Source organism: Mustelus asterias, chromosome 2 (genome assembly GCF_964213995.1).
Source record: "Mustelus asterias chromosome 2, sMusAst1.hap1.1, whole genome shotgun sequence".
Classification (NCBI taxonomy): Eukaryota; Metazoa; Chordata; class Chondrichthyes; order Carcharhiniformes; family Triakidae; genus Mustelus; species Mustelus asterias.
The window spans coordinates 49,962,311-49,984,222 of NC_135802.1; the positions used below are offsets into that span (position 1 = coordinate 49,962,311).

A 21,912-nucleotide genomic window follows, 5' to 3' on the forward strand; every position below is an offset into this window, starting at 1 on the left:
CTGGCATCGGATTGTAAAGGTAAAGCTTCCGCTATCTAATCCAACCTTGTACCTCATTGTTATCGTATCTTAACCCCCAACATCAGAGGAATATATTGAACAAGAATTTTATTTTATTGCACCATTCACAACCTTTCCGTCAAACTGGCAAATGAGAGGAGTGGATGTTCTACCCGTTGGTTTCTTATATTTACTGAAAATCAGGTGAAGGAAGTGTTGTATTGTTGGTTTTAAATATCCCATGATATTATTCAAAGAGCAGTTTGAATATCCTCGTCTCTTGCTAAAAAAAAAGATGATAGCGATTCACATTGTTTCTGTTGGTGCAACATTAGGCGGCTGCTTCTCTTGTGGGAAATTCAGTCGCTGCCGCACTTTGGGATGTTTTTCACTCTGATATGATGCAGCCAGGAACTCAAACACATTTACATGGATATTCTTTCAGACTAGAGTGAAATTAGCGGCCTTCTGTGAAACCTCGGATGAATAAGGAGCGATTTAACCCGACCCTGATCCAGTTTGATACTGGGAGGATCTCGGAACCGCTTCACACGTCTCCACGCGTATCCGGAGTTTTAAAACGGCGCACACACATACACTCACGCCAAAGCTCGTTTGGCGCTTTTAAAACAAAAGTTCCTCAAGCTCGTTTAAAGTCATATTAGACATTAAAAATGATGCAGATTGTAAAACATTTCCACTCGATCGGCGGCAGACCATGACAAGTAAAACAGTCACTCAGCTCCCTGTGGTGGGGCTATTGTGAAGGGTGAACTTCCGGTTGGGTTGCCATGGTGCGGTGGGTTTCCGGTTGAGTTGCCATGGTGCGGTGTGGGCTCGTGGCTCTGAGGAAGGTAGGGGTTCCAGTCGGTTACGTGCCAGCTTCCTGCTCCAGAGGCAGGGAAAGCCCGTGGGGGTGAGGAGGCGCTGCGGTAACTGCCACTGTCTGGAGCAGCGGGGATTGGGAACCATGCACAGGGAATTCACAGCCTGAGAAGGGGGAAAGACTATTGCCCTTCCTGGGCCACTGTCACAGGCTAAAGCAGCCTTCTCACCAAGCCATGCTTTTCATTCAAATGTAAGCCGAGCTTCCAAACCTCCCCAGATCTCCATTACAAAGATAATCTACTTCCCATCTCTGTAACACCAGCCGCCTATTCTCCTGCCCCAAATACCTTGATGCATTCACCACTCCTGAATGTGACTGGCCTTCCATCCTGAACCCACAAAGTGGCACGGTGGTTAGTACTGTTGCCTCACAGCACCAGGGACCTGGGTTCGATTCCCAGCTTGGGTCACTGTCTGTATGGAGTTTGCACGTTCTCCTGGTGTCTGTGTGGGTTTCCTCCAGGTGCTCTGGTTTCTTCCCACAGTCTGAAAGATGTGCTGGTTAGGTGCATTGGCCATTCTAAATTCTCCCTCAGTGTGGTCGAAAGGGTGCTGGAGTGTGGTGACTAGGGGATTTTCACAGTAACTTCATCAGTGTTAATGTAAGCCTACTTATGACAAATAACTAACTTTAAACAACAGCAGTGACTGCACTTAAAATGCCTAATTGGCCTTGAAACACTCTGGGTTGACCAGCATAATTGTGAAAGCCTCCAAAGAAACTTGGCCTTTCATTAAACTTCAGCTCAACCAAAATTGCTCTCTATTTCCTAATTACTCAGCATTCACCCCTCTTCCCCTCTCAGAGCTCCATTGGATTTTGTTTCCCTCAAATTCAAAATTATAATAATTTTCTTTAATCCTCTTGACCTGGCCCTTCCCTATATCTAACTGCTTCCAGTACATTTGAATCTGTCGTTTCTCTAACTTTGATCTCTTGCGCATTTGTTGTTGCACCTTCAACCACTTAAATGGCCTAAACTCTGTCTCCCTGTGCTCTATCTCTTTCCTCATTTAAAGTGCTTCCTTAAAACCAATTTCTTCGACCACATTTAAAAAAAATTCTTGGTTTTGAGTCTTTGTTTTTCCTTGCCCATCTGTGAAGTGCCTTGGAACATTTCTTTCATTAGTAAAGGTGTTATATAAATGCAATTTGTTACCAAATTATTTAGCTGGAAAGTTAAATACACTGTACCATGATTGAATTACGTTATCTAAAAGCAGTCATTGTCACAGTGATTCAACACTTCAGCACCATATACTCGCCATCATTTGTGCCACTGACTTTGGCCACAGTGTCTCACCAATCCCCACAATTTGAGATGGGCACACACTAGTAATGTGCTCTATCTGTAATTAATGTTTACATTCGTAGCTCTTTCTGCTGTGTCAACTGAACAATATGCAAAATTAAACATGCGGTTTCTTAATTATAAAGAACAGATTTCTGGTCAATGTACTGTTGAGTAAATCTTGACTGACAAGATACAAATTACATTGGGTAGTGGATAACCTTTGTCATGCAGATCAGTGCTAAATATTAATGCAAAGATTTGAAGAAAAATATATATTATTTATCTGAGCCTTTTTTGAGTGTTTTCTTTCTAATAATCCCATTTTGTAGTATGGCAGCTTTATTGACAATCTCAGACTTTATGTCCGTGGGGGGAGTGGTGGAATGGGACTCCTTCGACTTGGTGGTGAAGGCGGTAAAGGTGGTGATGTCTGGATTGTAGCACAAGATGGCATAACCATGAAGAAGCTCAAGGATAAATATCCAGATAAACGCTTTGTGGCTGGTGTTGGCGCTAACAGCAGGTATGACATATGTAGATATGCATAAAATGGCTGTTAACCTTTGGGGAAAGGAAATCTGACTATTTAGTGATTGGGTCATAGGTCAAAAATTCAAGCTCTGTTCATCAGTTTGTTAGTCAAGTTTGTCATTGTTTAATTTCTACCATTTCAGTCACACTATGCCATTTTGAATGAGGTTGAGCCCGTGTATAAGTAATTGGGATATTTGGAATCATAGATGCATATGGCACAGAAATAGGTCCTTCGGCCCACCATGTCAATTCTGACCATCAAATACCAATCTATACTAATCCTATTTACGAGCACTTGGTCCATGGCCTACTCTGCCTTGGCGATTTAAATGCTTGTCCAACTGCCTCTTAAATGTTGTGAGAGTACCTGCCTCTATCATGGTCTCAGGCAGCACGTTCCATACTTTCACCACCCTCTGCATGAAAACGTTTCCTTGGATCCCCTCTAAACCACTTAGTCCTCCCCTTAAACCTATGCCCTATGGTTTAGACACCTCTGCTATGTGAAAAAGAGTAGATCTGTAGTCTTTGATTAACTTATGCCTACTGGAAAAGTGATTAAAATGTTGAAAACATTATTTTATGAAGCAGTCAATGAGAGATAGCCATTGTCTGGTGTCACTTGAACAGTCAGTATTTATTTCCAATCCAAAACTGACCTTGAGAAGATGGTTGTGAACTGCCTTCATTGCAGTTGATATGTCACAGAAAAAGCTACCATAATGTTAGGGGGTTCCAGGATTCTGACCCACTGATGAAGTGGCAGTGATATTGTTCGAAGTCAGGATGCTATGTGACTTGGTGGGGAATTTGAAGGTAGTTGCATTCCCATGAACCTGTTGCTTTGTCCTCCTGGTGCTAGAGGTCACTGGTTTGGAACGTATTTTGGTGAGTTGTGGGAGTACATCTTGCAAATGTCACAGTGTTATCACTGGTGGAGGAAGTGAACGTTTAAGGTTGTGGAAAGTGTTCTGATCAAGTCTGCTGCTTTCTCCTGCCTGGTGTCAAGTTCCTTGAATGTCATTGTTGTTAACCACCATGTGAAGAGTATTCCATCTGTTCTTGAGAGTCACAGCATTCAAAGGGTTAAAATGCTTCTTTAAAACACATCTACTTGTGGTTAGTTGAGAGGTGGGGAAATATAGGGTACCATCCTACCATTTCTCGTTTGTCTATATAAGTCCTCAGCAGTACTGTTGGGATGTTTTTGGGGCCTTTTCTGTGTTTAGTGCGCTCAGCTGTTTCTTGATATCACATCATGTGAATCAACTTGGCTGATGTCTGGCATTAACTTGTTAAAAGGTTCTTTTTAAGAGTACAATATGAAGAATAATCCCTCAGTGAAGTAATGGAGGCCTCCTGCGAGCTTTAAAAATGAACCCCAGCAAGAGTCCACAATTTCAGTGGATGAGGGGAAAGATATCAGTGCAGATAAAACTGTGTAAATGGCTGTACTCAATTATAATTCTATCGAGAGACTCCATTTTGAACGTATGCTCAACTATTGTTACTCTTAATTTCAGTATAGTAGTCGTGATATCATAAACAACTGGAAGAGCTCAATCCTGCTTGGTTTACTCTTGGTCAAATCCTAGTATGACATTGCAGTTTGTCACCATTGAGATGTATCTTGCTTCTACTTCATCCAATGTATCTGAGATAATGGTCTGCAATGATTCATGAGTATATGTAGTCTGAAGTTTTATATAAAAGTAGAACTGGAACCAGAGGAACTTAAATTAAAGACAACGTGTTTAGATTCACAGACTTGATTCCTTAAGTGACTGACTTGTGGAATATAATTGTTTTGGGGAAATATTTATTTAATTTTTAACATTTCTTTAATGAACTCTACAATTGAAATAATTTCTGAATTGGCACCTGAGGAAAATAATGAGTCGGATGAGTACTTTATTTTCTTGTGTTTCTTAATAAAATGTAGGACTAACTATTAATATTACAATGGAAATCTTAACTAGAATGCATTGAATGGAAAGGAATCCTCTATAAGTACAATGGTTTCTCCCCATTGTCACGTAGTTTAGAACACAACAGCAGTCAACTATTAAAAGAAGAAAATGTATTCGACTCTTTTGAATGGCAAATTACTCCCATGCACTAACTTTAATTCTCTCTCTTGCCTTTCCAGTATTCGGTCACTTAAAGGCAGGATAGGAACTGATTGTGAAATTCATGCCCCAGTTGGAATTTCAATCACTAATGATGATGGAGAAATAATAGGTGAGAACTTTGCTTTTGTTGTTGAAATTTATTATACTTGATATGAGCTTTTAATTTTTCTTGTTGCAGATAATCTTCTCGAATATTGCATTGTTAAATTACCATTCACAAACTTTGTTGCTTGACTATTTTTTCTGTATTCAGTTATTAAAAATGTTAGTATAGTTCTGTTATATATATATGGTATAAATTATGTTTTGGCTTTACTCTTGCTTCTAATCAGAAAGATACTATTTGTGAATATTACATCCAATAGCTGAAGAAGCATACCACATAAATAAAGGCAGCTACAAACAGTATGCATTATTTGAATGACAAAAACAGGATGATAAATTGTATGAGGATGTTTTAATTGTTGGTTGGTCTCTTTGATAGTTCCCTCTGGATTCTTAGATTGAGTTATTACCCCTCATTTCAGCACTATTAACAGTCAGTTAGTTGAGCATGGATTTTCCTGGAACATTTTATCAGCTGAATCCATGTAGAACTAATAAAAACAACAACTTTGTAATTGTATAGCTCCTCTAACATGGTAAAGCAAGATGCTTCACAAAAATGTAATCAGGCAAAAATTAAGACATTAGGAGCTTCTTAAAGTGGGAGGGAGAGGCAAAGATGTTTAACAAAGGAATTCCAGAGCTTTGGGTTAGACAGCTGAAGGCATATCTGGCAGTGGTAGAGCGAAGAAGTCTGAGGATACACACAACTAGAATTGGAGGAATGCAGAGTTCTCAGAACTGGAGGAGGTTACAGACAAAAGGAGTGATAAGGCTATGAAGGGATTTGAACAGAATGATAAAATTGTCGGATTTACGACAATCAATGGTAGTTTCACAGTCGGCATTACTGCAAATGTCTTTATATTCCAGATTTATTCATTGAATTTAAATTCCACCAGCTCCCACAGTGAGATTTGAACCCATGTCCCCAGAGCATTCAGCTGGACATCTGGATTGCTAGTCCAGTGACGTTACCACTATGCCACCATCTTTTCCCTAATGTTAGGATAGTTAATATTTTGAAGAGATTTCAATTGCTCTTTGTTATCCAAAATTTTGGAGTCATTCTTCTTTTTTAGGTGAACTAAACAAAAAAGGAGATCGGGTAATTGTAGCCCATGGTGGTCGTGGTGGTTCATTTACGACTAACTTTCTGCCTTCCAAAGGCCAAAGTAGAATCATACGGATGGATTTGAAACTAGTAGCTGATATAGGATTGGTTGGGTAAGTTGAGATTTCAAATCTGTAAGAATTGGACAAACAGATAAACTGAGAGCGCTCATAGAAATAAATAAGTATAATTTGATAGCCATTACAGAGACATGGCGGCAGAGGACATGGATTGGGACCTGAATATTAAAGGGTTCAGGATGTTTAGGAAGGATGGGGAGTGAGGAAAAGGTGGAGGGTGGTTCTGTAATAATGGTATCAGCACAATAAAGAAGGAATCTGCCCTGTGGTGTCATTCTGGGTTATGCGCTCAACCGTTTGGAGTTGAACTTGAATCCTAATCTTCCACCTCAATGGTGAGAGTACCACTGACCAAGGGCTCTCACTTGATTATTGAGTATTTTTCATTCAGGAAGAAATATCTATTAATTCCTCAAGAAGGCTTTCTAAATTCACCAGAATGCCTGCATGTGGAAGCTGTGAAATAAAATCAAAAATGTTGTGTAGTTTATAGGACTGGGTTAATTATTTCTAATTTGCACTTCGCTGATTAAAAATGTTATAGAAGCTATTATGAAATAGTTCCAGGGTGTTTATATGTTTTGGACACGACTAAAAATCACTCAACAACAGGGTGTATTAATTGAGGAAAGTCAGCATGGAATATTAAAAGACAAGTTGTGTTTAACTAACTTGATTGAGTTTTTGATAAGGTAATAGGGACGGTTGTTGAGTGTGATATGCACATGGACTTTCAAAAACCCTGTGATTGCAACATTTTAGGCTGTCTATGGAGTAAAATGGGTAGTGGCAACATGATACTAATTTGGTTGAACTACAGGAACAAAGTAGTGATGAATCGCTGTTTCCCAGACTGGCGTGAGTTATAGTTACACGGGATGACTGATTTTCTTGATAGATATTAAAAACTTAGACTTGGATGAGCAGGCACAATTACAAAATTTACAGATGACACAAAACATGGAAGTATTATGAACTGTGAGGAGGATAGTGGTAGACTTCAAGAAAACTTGGGGGATGGGTAGACACGTTGCAGATGAAATTTAACACAATGCAAAGTGATACTTTTGATAGGAAGAATGAGGAGAGGCATTATAATCTGAAGGCTATAATTCAAAATGAGTTCCAGGAGCAGAGAGACCTGGGGGTATAGGTGCCTAAATTGTTGAAGATGACAGGGCAGGTTGAGAAAGTGGGTAATAAGCCATACAGAATCTTGGGCTTTATAAATGGAGGCATAGAGTACAAAAAGCATGGAAATTATGGGAAACCTTAATAAAACACTATCTTGGCACCAATTAGAATACTGAGTTCAATTCTGGGCACTGCACTCTAGAAAAGATGTGAAGGCTTTAGAGAGGAAGCACAAAAAGATTTTCGAGTTAGGTCCAAAGTATCCCCTGTTCTCTGCCCATCACGCAAACCAGCCTCCCATCAATTGACTCTGTCTTTAATTCCCGCTCCCTCGGAGAAGCAGCTAGCATAATTAAGGACTCCAGGCACCCCGGACATTCTCTCTTCCACCACCTTCCATCAGGAAAAAGATTTTTAAAAACGTATGAAGTCACGTACCAACCGACTGAAGAACAGCTTCTTCCCTGCTGCCATCAGACTTTTGAATGGATCTACCTTGCATTAAGTTGATGTTTCTCTACACCCTAGCTATGACTGTAACACAACATTCTGCACTCTCTTGTCTCCTTCTCTGTGAATGGTATGCTTTGTTTGTATAGCATGCAAGAAACAATACTTTTCCCATATCCCAATAGATGTGACAATAATAAATCAAATCAAATGAGGTTGAGGAACTTCATTTATGTGAATTTGAAGATCTGGGGCTGTTTCCTTAGAGAAGAGAAGTGAGAGATTTGACACAAGTGCTCAAAAATGTGAGGGCTGTAGATAGAGAGAAACTATTCTTATTGGCAAAGGATGGAGAACTAGAGGAAACAACTAAGTCGATTAGCAAAAGAATCAAACATGACATTAGGAAATAATTTTTATCAGTGATTGGTTGCAATCTGAAATGCACTGCCTGAGGCTGGTGGGGTTTCAATTGTGACTTCAAAAGGTATTTGCTAATTATTGGAAGGGAAAAAAATTGCAGGGTTATAGGGAAAGGATGGGATAATTGCTCTTGCAAAGATGCTGGAGACTGGACAGGCTTGATTGGCTCCTTCTGTGCTGTAGCCATTCTATGATTCTACTTTTTATCTTTCAAAAGTAATATACTGCCACATCAATAGTGCTGTGACACCAGTGTCAGTAATCGTTTTACTGAAAATTAACATCTGTCAGCCTGCAATATGTTTAATAAGCTGACCACAGATGTTGTCTTCAGAGTTGATTTTTTTTTTGCAGTGGTTTTAACAACTTAATGTCAGACTGGCTCAGTAAGATTGCTTTATTCTGTTTGCACCTACTGTGCATTTGAATAATATACAAGGTGTAGGAGGATTCAGTTAGCACAAATGTCATGCAGATTGTATCTGTACCAGCTATAAAAACAGAGTATGGATTGGACAAAAAAGATGAAATGTGCAGCCCTCAGGCTGAAGTAATAACAATTACTGAACTCCCAAATTGTTCTGTTCCATTAACTCTGAAGGCCTTCAGTGTTTCATTGAATTTGTGCTCCACAATTTAAATTGCATGTTGATTTTTGCATAAGGCAACTCTGTGCCGTATCTACTTTAGCAAATTGTTGAAAGTTTTACTTCTTTTGAAGTTATTATCTTCAGGTAACAGATTTTCTTATTAATTGCAGGTTTCCAAATGCGGGGAAATCTTCATTGTTGAGCCAGCTGTCTCATGCTAAGCCGAAGATTGCAGATTATCCATGTAAGTGTAACAGTGGAAGACTATTGTTTCTCAAGCCAATGTTTGCCATCGCCCCCCATTTACACTTAGGAACAGGAGTAAGCCATTTAGCCCTTTGAGCCTGCTGTCTGAGCTGCATCCTCAGATTCGGACAGTGACAACGAGCGCTGCACTGTATGTCGACAATATTATTTTAAAGCACATTATTCCAGATAACACATTAAATCTGCAGCACAGTGGTTAGCACTGCTGCCTCATAGCTTCAGGGACCTGGGTTTGATTCCCGGCTTGGGTTATTGGTGTTTCTTCAGAAGGAATTCTTCAAATGCAGACAATAAAAATGTAACAAAACTTACTCCAACTTATAAATCAAAGAAAGGGTTTAATAAAGAAACTTCATTACTCCAAACCTGGGGCCTCGCCCTGGGCCAATCCAAGTTCCCCACAATTCCCAACAAGTTCTTATTTATGGTGAGTCAGCTAGTCAGCTGACCATCACATCATTCTGTAATTGGTTCCATGGTTTACTGGGTCAGCTGATTCTTACAGCTTGTTGCCATTGCTCACATTACATCCAATACAAAGTTGTCACCGGTTACATTCTAACAACTGTGCGGAGTTTGCACATTCTCCCCGTATCAGTGTGGGTTTCCTCCCACACTCCAATGATGTGCAGGTTAGGTTGATTGGCCATGCTAAATTGCCCCTTAGTGTCCCGGGATGTGTAAGTTAGAGGGATTCGCGGGGTAAATATGTGGGGTTGTGGGGATAGGGCCTGGGGTGGGATTGTTGTCAGTGCAGACTCAATGGGCCAAATGGCCTCTTTCTGCACTATAGGGTTTCTATGAGTTAAATCTCTTTCCTTAATGTCAAAAAATAAACATAGACTTGATACAAATTAGCCTGTGGGAGTTATTTTAAACAAGTTAAGCAGTTAAAGGAATTCTAATATTTGATCAAATTAAAAATCTATACGTGGCAAGTAAATGCAAATTATTGGTTATTTTTGTAGTTCTAGTACAGTTCTGCATGTTGATTTATGTTTGTACTGTGATCCATTTAAAGATATGAGTTAGTGTGTAATTATATTTTGCATTGTTTTTTCTTTAGCTTATTCACGATTCAAATCATGCCAATCTTTATTACTTTAAAGTTATTGATTTGTGATGGTGCAAGGGAAGGTATCTTGTTTATCCAGTGAAGTAGCTGACATTTGTAAATGGGGATTGTTGTGTATTTATAGTGATTCGAGGCAAGACCTCAAGACTAAACTGAGTTAAAGCTGTATTCCACTTTAAGACTTGAGTTATCCATAAAGGCAGGATGTCAGCTTTGGGGAATGAGAGTAATCATCGCACCACTATTAAGAAGAAAAGTGTTGAAACAATTACACGAAGGCCATTGTGGAATTGTGAGAATGACGGAGCTAGCAAGGCATTCAAGACTTTGAATGAAGTACACCTTTAACACAGGGTTTACTCCTGAGGCCTTGCCTCAAAGCACCACGTCCATTACCTCAGAAAATACTGGATCACCTCGGGTGTACTACTTCACTTGTCCTGAGATGACAGGAGTATTATCTACCTGGAATCGAGGAGAAGGAAGGAACATGTTTGTCTTGCATGAAGATGCGAAGCCTGCCACCATTAGCACCGTTGTTGCATCCTTGGGAATGGCCAGAAGAGACTAAGCAATAGGTATACGTGGATTATGCAGGACCGTTTGAAGGAAGCATGTTTCTAATCACAATCTGCTCATTCAAAATGGCCAGAATTGCCATAATGAAGCTGACCTCATCAGAGAAGACAATTGGGAGATCGGGAGAAATCCTTAGCCGATTTGGTTTCCCTGAGCAATTGGTGAGTGATAACAGACCACAGTTTGTATCTCAAGAATTTGAAAGCTTGTTGGAGAACAGAACACAACATATTAGGTCTGCATCATACCATCTGGCTCCGAACAGACTAGCAGAATGTTTGTGCAAACGATGAAGCAGACATTAAAGGTAACCAGGAACAATGTTCTTTGATCAAACGTTTGAGTCAATTCCTGCGCATGTACAAGAATACTGCTCACTCAGCAACAAAAGCTTCTCCAGCATTACTGATGATTAAACAGCATTACAGCATCACCTTATTAAAACCACCCAAGATGAAATAAGTTGTCCAGAAAAAGCAACTGGATCAGGTCATACGGCGGGAAAACAAAGCAAAACGCTGTGTCTTCCACCAGGGATCAGATGTTCTGGCAAGAAACTAAGCAAGAGAAAAATGGGCTCCTGCCATAATCCGAGCACAGACCGGGCTTGTCTCCTACACTGTCTAAACCCGTGACAATGTCATCTGGAGGAGATCAACTGTTGGCGGGGAGAACCAATCCATCAGAAGCAGAACCAGCAGAAAGTCTGAATTCAACTGTCCCAAGAGACCTGGACCTTCCTGAAAACCTGACACTCATACCAAGTATATGCTTCCTGCTTTTGGTACAGAATTAAAGACTGATGATCAGGAAAGCTACCTTGGCATTAGAGTGCATGAAACTAATAATGTTCATGACCAATGTGAAGTCAAATGAAGTACCAGTGTATACCACTGTTAAACAGTATGAGACTAAAAGATCCGTAATGTCGTTGTACATGATTCCGATTAGGCCTTATCTGGTTCAGTTTTCATCTCCTCACATGAAGGTCTTGAAAAAGATTCAAAGGATGACCGATAGAATGATCACTACTCTTAAACTTGTTGCGATAACTTAAAGGCTTTAAAGATCTGGATCATTTTGCACGAGAGAAGGGAAGAGTTCATTGTGAAATGATGAAGGAATCAGACTGCCTGTGTACACAGACTATTTGAATGAGCTAAGTTAGGGAAGAGGAGAGGTCATGCATATCAGATATGTAAGCATAGAATTAGGTTGGATTTTGGGAGACTTTGTTTATGCTGAGAGTTAGTGACACCTTTTTAGGCTCATTTGGTGAATGTGAATTCACTGTAACAAATCAAAAATGCGTAATTACCTTGAGACAGTTTGGGCCAGCTGCTTTTTCTTGTCTTATATTTTCTTAAGTTTGTTTGTACAGCTTCATTTTATTTTGTGTCCACGTACTTTGCCTTTCCTTGAGTGCAAAAGTGGAGTTTCAGCTTCAAAAAAAAAGTGTAGTTTAGCTATTTAATGATGAAGAATCATTGTCCCAGATCTTCTGCTGACTGTGGCAATAATTGTACACAAAACTGTAAGAGTGCATTCATGATGTGGAGATGCCGGCGTTGGACTGGGGTAAACACAGTAAGAAGTTTAACAACACCAGGTTAAAGTCCAACAGGTTTATTTGGTAGCAAAAGCCACACAAGCTTTCGGAGCCTTAAGCTCCTTCAGGTGAGTGGAAGAAGAAGGGGCTTGGAGCTCCGAAAGCTTGTGTGGCTTTTGCTACCAAATAAACCTGTTGGACTTTAACCTGGTGTTGTTAAACTTCTTACAGAGTGCATTCAGCCAGGACCTCTGATCCTGACTGGGACAATGAAGCCTTGTGCAGATGCCCATGGGGCCAACAGGCAGAGAGGAGCAATGTAGAGGGCATGGCCCCTTTTTACAACATCAGTTGCTGTATTCAGGTAAGTTTTTAAAGGTCTCAAGTCTTTTAATCGGGGCTGAGTGAGTGTGTGGGTAGTTCTGCGGTATGTAGAGTGGGTGGTCAGCCTTGAGGAGGTTGTGATGGGGGAAGTGGTGGATGAGTCATGAGATGCGTGGTTGTGTCAGGGGTACTAATCAGGTTGGGTCTGGGATGGCATGGGTAGTGATGATGTGGGGGGCGGGGGGGTGTTGTGTGTGAGTGGTGGTGGGTTTGGTTTCCATTGTTAATCATTGAGTTACACCAAAAATTAAACTGTGTGACAATTCCAGGGTAGGGAGCATGTTTCTAACCCAAGTCTCAGACACCGATAGCAGTGCCCCAAGAAGTGCAAATAAACCTATCAGAAGTTTAAACCTCCAGGCAATTGCAGCATTTGAGCACACGTCAGGACGTTTGAGGGTCCTGACATGTACTGGCATCTTTAAGTTCAGTGTGTCGCTGACCTGATACTAAAAAGATTTGGCCCATTGAAATTTGAACACAAAAGATGACCATTTGGTCCATTTTATTTGTGTATGCTTTCCAAAAAAATAATCTTTCTCTATTCTTTGTTTTTAACCTCTTATATTTTTAACTTGTATTGTATTTATGAATTTTATTTTTAATTTTCAGTCACTACCATGAGGCCGGAAATTGGGAAGTTAATGTACAGTGATTACAAACAGGTAAGTATTGTCAGCATGGCATTTTAAGTTTCATTAATGTTAATTTTTTAATGTATTAGAAAACGCTACATTTAAATTGTCATATTTAAGGCAAATAATGGTCAGGCCCCACTAAATTTACTGGGATTTCTCTCAGGGGAGGAGTATCAGTATTTGGGCTGAACTAAAGATTCCAAACTTCTTGTATTGAGCATTCAAATTTCATGCTGCTGGGGGCAGGGGATGTTACTATTGATTAGAAGCTTAACCGAACCTGACATATCAACACCACAACATAAGACCAAGCTGTTAGGTATTCTGCAATGAGTGGCTCACCTCAATGTCTCCCTCCTGTCTGTAAGACATAAGTCAGGTGTCCTTATCTGAAAAGAAACATTGTGGAAGGTTACAGGGAGAAGGCAGGGGAATGGCACAAAGTGAATTGCTCGTTCAGAGAGCTGGTGCAAACACGATGGGTTGAATGGCCTCCTCCTGCACAGTAAAAACTCTGTGATTCTGGGCGTGAAGGAAAATACCATTTGTCAAGATGGGCTGCCACAATAACACTTGAATCTCAAAGTCACTCAAGATAGAGAAGGTTGCTTGATCAGTGCCACTCCCACTAAACTGGTTTTGCTTTCTCCCTCAACAATGGGCACACTGTGGCTGTAGCAACCTATCAGCTTTGACGGGGTCTTCCAGTCCAGTAATCGCCACCTCCAAGCTAGACGAGAATACCATTATTTCTGAAATCCTCATGGAGTTACGTACAATGCAAACTTTATACACCCATTCTTTCATCATCGCTGGATCAAAACCCTCTTATTTCCCACCTAACATCATTGTGCAAGAACAAGAATTAAGGTGGCTCTAGAAAGCTCACGACCAATTTCCCATGATCACTAGCAATGCAGTAAGAAGTCTCACAACACCAGGTTAAAGTCCAACAGGTTTATTTGGTAGCAAAGCTGGCTTTTGCTACCAACTAAACCTGTTTTGGACTTTAACCTGGTGTTGTGAGACTTCTTACTGTGTTTACCCCAGTCCAACGCCGGCATCTCCACATCATCACTAGCAATGTCCAGTAAATGTGACCATACCAGTGTCAAACACACCATGAGAACAGGTCAGTCCTTTAGAAGTTTGGTTTTTGTCCAATCTGAATGATAGTGGCAAGGCCTGATTTTATTCAATTGCCAAACAATTATTTTATTGTTGAAAAGGAATAGATAAATACACCATTTATTATTTGGAAATTCTTTAGTTGCATGTAGTTTTACAGCCAGATCTTTACCACTGCACAGCTGATGTATTTTTCAACTGGTATTAAATTAGCCCGTTATCTGGCAAACTTGCTATATAAGTGAGTTTCCTGGGTCAGTTTATTGAATTCTGTGTAATTCGTAGTGTATTTTGCTGTCACAGATATCAGTAGCTGATTTGCCAGGTTTGATTGAAGGTGCACACTTAAATAAAGGGATGGGTCACAAGTTTCTTAAACATGTGGAGAGGACGAAACAGCTTCTTTTTGTGGTCAGTAAGAAAAATATTTTTATTTTAAATATTTTAATTGTATAATTCTACATAATTAATTGTTTAACAATGCTTTGCTCCATATAAGCCTTTAAGAATACTCAAATATTAAAATATTCATAACTTGCATTCTATAGAAAAACTTTACATTGGACACTAATGTTTTGTTCATAAATTACAAATCTTCTCTTGTTTCCTCTAGAAAGTAAAATATATAACACAGTGGGCAGGATTTTACAGCCTCACTCGTCCCAAAACTGTAAAATCCCGCTTGAGGTCAACGGACCTTCCCATTGTCCTTCCCTCTCCTGCTGTGATTCCCGTGGTGGGCGGGGCAGTAAAATCCAGCCAATATGTTTAACAATCTAATTTGCTTAAAGTAATCAGTTGGGTAATATTGTTAGATGGAACAAATTCATTTTGTCCAAAAATGGAATTGAAAACACACTTTATCTTAAGGATGAAATGTTTCTACGCTTTGCTGTGTGCCCTCTGATTATCTTTCAGGGAAACTGAAGCAGTAAACAGCAGACCAAATTTGATCATTTGTAATAAAAACAGCAAGTGCTGGAACTACTCAACAGGTCTGGCAGTGTCTGTGGAGAGAGAAACAGAGCCAACGTTTCAAGTTGCATGTGACCCTGAAGAAGAAGTAGTTCATTGTTAACTCTGTTTCTCTCTCCCTCCACAGATGCAGCCAGATCTACTGAATATTTCTAGCATTTTGTTTCTATTTTTATTTCAGATTTGCAATATTTTGCTTTTATTTTACTGGATAACCTATGTCTTGGTTACTGTGGTACTGGAGCATGGAAACTTAAAAATATTTTGCACAGAAACAGACCACTCAACCTGTTCTGCCTGAGCCGGCTGAAAATGAATGATACAGCCTAATCCCACTTTCCACCTCTTGATCTGTAGTCCTGTAGGTTACAGAATTTACAGAACAGATGCAAATCCAAGTCTGGATGAGGGCTTCTGTCTCCACTGCCCTTTCAGGTAGTAAGTCAAACTCTACCACTCCCTGGGTGAAAAATAAATTATCTGCAACTCCCTACTAATCCTTCTACCATTTAATGTTAAACCTGTGGCCCATGGTTATTGACCACTTTGCTAAGGGAAATAAGTCCTTCTTATCCATTCTATATAGGCCTCTCATAATTTTATACACCTCAGTTAAATCCCCTCCTTGCCTCCTCTAGTTCCAAAAAGAACAATCCCAGCCTACCCAATCTTTCCTCATAGCTAAAATTCTCTGTTCCTGATACCTTTCTTGTAAATTTTCTCCATATCTATAACCAGAGGAGTTACACCACTTTGTGTTCACAAATAATGTTCACTCCTAAACTGCAAGACTTAAAATTTATAAAAGAATACTATTGAGCAATAAGCTGAGCACTACAATGGTTGAAAGTTAGCTTATATACCAGCTATCTGTTTTGAAGCCAAGATGCATTTCCAGCTCTAATTTGCGGCAGTTTAGATACAGCTTGTGAAAGAAGTTATTTCCAAACAGGTTGGAAATGGTGTCACATCAGGCTATCACTGCTCAAGCACTGATGAAAATGCTTAAATCGCATGACTTATTTATTCATTTTCTTCTTCATTCCACCCTTGAAAATGTTTATTCTTTATAGAATATTGTGCCACAGCTACTACTAGTATGTAGTGCAAGGGACCTTTGAGCTTTTGAACTTATTCAATGAATGATGACATACTATTTTGCTAATAGGCAAACCTGAAGGCTTATGTAACAGGGTTCACAAGATGACTAGTTGCAGGTTGCCTCTTATGTCCGCATTTGTGCCAGACCTGCCATCTTGGGTTCAGCCAGCTGCCAGTGGGCTGGCTATAACCTTCTCCTGTTTTAGAGAAGGCTCAAGTCACACCACCAAAAGCCACAACTTAACTTTTGTACTGACTGCATATTCGACTTCTAAGCAATTGCCTGTTCTAATATCCTAACTTTGTTAGTTAATATTACAAAGAGTAATTTCTCTCCATTGTAACCTCTTGGTCTTTAACAGTGGACACTGAACTTTTGGTCAAAAGATAAACAATAGCATCCTGTACATCAGGAGATGTACAGTCTTTTAAAAAAAAAATTGAACCTACTGGAAGTTCGATTTTACTTGACAATATTGTGACAGAAATAATGCCTGTGTACAATTCTTATTCTTTTTGGATTTATTATTTGGAGGTTGATGTGACTGGATTTCAGCTTTCATCTAAAACACCTCTAAGATCAGCTTTCGAAGCTGTACAACTATTATCAAAGGTAAGCCAGTCTTTTGTTGTAAGATAGCCTTAATTAATTTAGAAAATAAAACTGGACCGAGGTGTGTGTGCATTTGAGATGTTTGTTGATGTTTGTTTATATATATATATATTTATATTCATATTGTATATAACTCAAAATATATATGCAAAATAAGTTATTTGCCCTGTATGTCTGGGAAGCAATTCACTGCAAAATTTCATTTGTCCCAAGTTCCTTGTGTTCGACAACTACCATTTCCACTCTAATGCCAGCCTCAGTGGATATTACTCATTCCCTGGCTTTTATGGTCCTCCGTTGTCTTTGCTGAAGTGACTCTGCGTCCTACTTTCTGTCTCTGGTAGCTGCTCCAAAATGTTTCGCTCCTGATGTCAATGCCAGGGAGTGGTAAGTTTAGCAATTTGAGTTTCTGCTGTAGATTTCTGCACAATTCAGCACGGAGACGAGCATGAAAGCTTGTGGAGTGGGAACCAAGTTGGGTGGAGGGTGGGGGAGGGGGTGGCTCTAATTATCGAAATATGTGTTTGTAAGTGACCCAGCACTGTTTGATTTCTGTGCTATGTCATTCATGGTTGGGCGAAGATGAGAGTATTATAGCATCATTTTTCTGATGCCAGAATGAGGAGAAAAGCTGAGAGGCCACTACTAAATGCATCTTTCCCTCCCCTCCCCTTTCAGCCTTTCAAAGGCAGTGCTCCCTCTGAATCATCCTGGTCCACTCTTCATTCACTCCCAACACAGTCTCTCCTTACCATGACACATTTCCATGCAAGCACAGGAGATGAAACACCTTCCCTTTTACTTCCTCTCTTCCCAACATCCAAGCCTGAAATCCTCCTTCCAGGTGAAACAACCTGAAGTCCTCCTCCCCCCGCTCCCCCCCCACCACCACCACCAAAAAAAAGAACATATATAATAGGAAACTCTGGGGAATCCAGTATCGTGGGTTTGCCAGAACATAAGAATTTTGAATCACTGATCATTAAGTTTTAAAATCTTGTCTTTTCTGCTGTTGTTTTCAGTTTAGTGTGGAGTGAGTTTCAAAATCTTAGTCATACAATTATTGGTCTTATATTGTGCATCTTACTGACCATTATAATCTTTCATATTCAGGAGTTGGAGCTTTATAAAGTAGAGCTTTTATCAAAGCCTGCACTATTAGCTGTAAACAAAATGGACTTGGAGAATGCAGAAGAAAAGTTTAAAGTGCTGGTGCAACAGCTTCAGCAGCCTCAAGGTAATTAAAAGTACAGATTGTGTAGCACAAAATCCATTTGACCCAAGAACATTGGCCGATCAGTGCTTGAATATGTTGTTGTCAATAAATAATTTTAATAAATGTAAAATTTAATTCTTCATTCCAGTTAATCATGTTAGTAGGGACAACACACTCAACAGGTGATGTTTGTCTCAGTGGGGTTGAGTTTGACGTTTGGTCGATTGACTGCTGAAGCACACTGATCATCTGTCCATTCTGACGGCAACTATACAACTGGGATTTTGAGGCATTTAAATTTAAACGTTGAGCTGTGAGATGCCGAACAGACATCCCAATGTAGTTTGTCAGACTGAAGCCTCAAAAGGGCAGCCACCAGCAATGTAGATTACAGCAGGAATGTGCTGCGACAGTACCATCCCAGACTATTTATCTCGGCCCTGGTTGAGTTCAACTTGTGGAGATGCCGGCGTTGGACTGGGGTAAACACAGTAAGAGTTTTAACAACACCAGGTTAAAGTCCAACAGGTTTATTTGGTAGCAAATGCCATTAGCTTTCGGAGCGCTGCTCCTTCGTCAGATGGAGTGGATATCTCCTTCGTCAGATGGAGCAGATATCCACTCCATCTGACGAAGGAGCAGTGCTCTGAAAGCTAATGGCATTTGCTACCAAATAAACCTGTTGGACTTTAACCTGGTGTTGTTAGAGTTCAACTTTGGCAGATTGGATAACCCATGGAACAGGTGGGAGTTTGCACGGTGCCAAATGCCAATCGGTTCTTTTCACGTCTTTGGACCTGATTTCCATGTTTAAAAAGCCTGTTGCCTTAAACAGGCAGATGCTTTGGATAGTCGACTCTTTTCAAAAAGTATTGCCACATCGCTGATGTTAACAGGGTGGTAAGGCCACTGATCCCATTTTGAGGTCACTGCCTTTGTCCGATGTCGTAAGAGTTTTAACAACACCAGGTTAAAGTCCAACAGGTTTATTTGATCGCAAATACCATTACCAAATAAACCTGTTGGACTTCAACCTGGTGTTGTTAAAACTCTTACTGTGTTTATCCCAGTCCAACGCCGGCATCTCCACATCTTGTCCGATGTCAACAGGATGATGGTAATGGAAGCTGATTTTTAACAATCTTCAAAAGTCAAACATTCCATTCCTTTTGAAAATGAGGATGTATGCAATTAATAAGAATTGTTGCATTAATTCAGGAACAAGAGCTGACTTGGGGCTTTTGCAAAACATATAATCATTCCCTCTTGAGAATAAGCAAACTTGAAACATGAGAAGTAAAACTTCTCCTTTTAATAGTTGCTGTGAAAAATGAGCTAGCGTAAAGGAGGAAATTCTGCTTAACATTTGCACTGACCTTTTGGCTGTGGTTTCTCAAAAAAGATTTTCCTGCTCTTCCTGCTTTTAATATTTGCTAAACAATGCATTTTGCAAACCCATGCACAACAGTTTCTTACCCCCATCAAATTGGACTGAAATTTGATTTAAAGTTAGGCAGGACACATTTTTTAGAACAGTAGTTACTGTTTAACAGCTGTACCAAAACAATTAATGAAATCTTGCAATCCATTTTTTGGAGAACAACTGGGAGATCTATAGTCCTATTCCAGCCATTCATTGTTTGATACAGGATTTTATTTTTCTGTACACAGTTTTTCATTTTAAGTCAGAAACACCTATTGTACTAAATGTAAAACTCTCCACCTACCTATTGCAGTGTAATAACTTTGGGTCATTAGGCAAAAACACATCAGAAACTGTTTCCAGTTGCATTAAATGTACATTGTTTAAAAACACAAAACATGCTGCAAACACTTAATATCTGACAAAACTAGATTTCATCGTTGTTCGGTAAATCATTTTCAAATTCTGTCATTCGATTTGTTGACTAAAGAGATATGTGCTTTTCTTCTATATTGAGATACTTTTCTTGTTCCCCTATAGCTTTCTATCATTTATTGCCAGAGGAGATGACTCCCTTAAGACCAGTCCAGTTTAACCACATAATCCCAGTCTCTGCCTCAACTAAATATGGAATTGAAGAACTGAAGAACTGCATTCGGAAAGCATTAGATGATCAAGATGATCTAGAAAATGAACAGTACCGCTTTGAAAAACAGCAGAGTTTACGTTCAAATACTTCCAAATATATCTAGAACTTTTAAAGTCGGTAGTTATTGATACGAGTCTTCCACATTGGAGAACTATTCGCGCATGAACATACTTAAATAGTAATTTGGTAGTACAGAATGTTATGACCACAGTTGGTGTTAATGCTGAGCAAGTCGGATCTCAGATTGAAATCCCCCTTGGCTGATTGTATTTTTTTGGGGGGGATTGTAGAAACGTGGAGGGACAGCTACTGAACTCAAAAGTACAGAACTCCAGTGATAACTTCTAAAATTTGTTAAAAGAAAAAAATAAATTTTAAACACACAAGGTAAAAGATGTGCAGATAATCCCCAAAATATGCCTTACAAAAAGGTACACAATGAAACTAACTTTTTGGCAGCAGCCCTTGTAGCTTTAACTGAAAAATCCAGGAAATGTTACTCAAATCATGAAATTGCCTTTTACTGCAAACCAAAGTATATTCTATGACTATCCAGAACCACACACAGGTATGGATTTTCCAAAGGCAGATTTAAAATGAACAGTTTCACAGGACAAATATTCTCCTGGCCTAAGATGGAATTGCTTTCTTCAATTAAAACCTTGCATTTTTTTCAATTAATCAAAAGCTTTTGGAATAGCCATTTACTGGTTATTTCCCCATGGCTTCCAAGACCAGAGTTGACCTGCCTGGTTTGAGTTTGAACAAAAGCTTGGTGGTAAACTGTCCCCTGATACATTTTCCATGGTAATGCCTACCAATCAAAGTCCATTTGCCAACCAGATGCAGCACAAATTGTTGTTTCCTTTATTATTGGTATTCTTGGGAACTGCCTTGATGAGTGCAAGATAAAAAGCTTCGACAGCATGTCTCTTTTTTTTCTACACTATTTACACAAGTGCTCCATGCTGCACTTAGATTGATGTGGATCAGGGCGATCACTTGAGGAAAGATGGCAAGTCACACATTGAGACCTGACCTCATTAAAGCTGCTACACAGGTACTTCCTCAATTCATTATGAGCTGGGAGTTGATTAGCTCCATTGGCTGGTTTGTGATGCGGAACAACGCTGACAGCACAGGTTCAATTCCCGTACTGGCTGAGGTTATTAATGAAGGCCCTACCTTCTCAACCTTGCCCCTTGCTTGAGATTTAACCTGTGGTGATCCTCAGGTTAAATCACCACCGGTCAGCTCCCACCCTCAAAGGGGAGATCAGCCTATGGTCATCTGGAACTATGGCGACTTTACTACAGTGTTAATGGAATCATACAACCTTAAAGGAGATTATTTGACCATTGGTGTCAGAAGCATCTATTGGTCCCCTTCTCAGCTCCTTGCCTGCAGTCTACAAACATTTCCTTCTCATGTATGTATCTATTTCTATTTTGAAAATGTATTAAGTCTGCTTCCACCATCTTTTCAGGTCATACATTCTGGATCAATATAACACATAAATAAGTTTTTTTTCAGTACTTCATTGAAGGAGGGTTAACCTAAAGTTCTAAAA

General features: G+C 39.7%; 1 protein-coding gene across 2 annotated transcripts; it reads left to right on the forward strand.

Moving 5' to 3' along the window:
* Positions 1-753: 753 nt before the first annotated feature.
* On the forward strand, positions 754-21,867 carry gtpbp10 (GTP-binding protein 10 (putative)). Of its 2 annotated transcripts, none has more exons than XM_078234892.1 (10): positions 754-854; positions 2,513-2,706; positions 4,867-4,958; positions 6,037-6,181; positions 8,916-8,989; positions 13,212-13,264; positions 14,669-14,776; positions 16,977-17,054; positions 18,168-18,291; positions 20,234-21,867. In XM_078234892.1, the coding sequence occupies exons 1-10, from the start codon at positions 822-824 to the stop codon at positions 20,443-20,445; spliced, it is 1,113 nt and encodes a 370-aa protein (XP_078091018.1). In that variant the 5' UTR covers positions 754-821; the 3' UTR covers positions 20,446-21,867. The 2 variants fall into 2 exon arrangements, with proteins under 2 accessions (XP_078091018.1, XP_078091028.1); XM_078234902.1 differs by having other exon boundaries at positions 802-1,078.
* Positions 21,868-21,912: the final 45 nt, after the last annotated feature.

Bases quoted from the DNA above. Each gene is read 5' to 3' on its own strand.
- gtpbp10 (XM_078234892.1), top strand. From the start codon at position 822: ATGGTGCGGTGTGGGCTCGTGGCTCTGAGGAAG. The intron at 8,990-13,211 runs GTAAGTGTAACA...TTTAATTTTCAG, and splicing joins GAAGATTGCAGATTATCCAT to TCACTACCATGAGGCCGGAA. The intron at 14,777-16,976 runs GTCAGTAAGAAA...TATTATTTGGAG, and splicing joins CGAAACAGCTTCTTTTTGTG to GTTGATGTGACTGGATTTCA.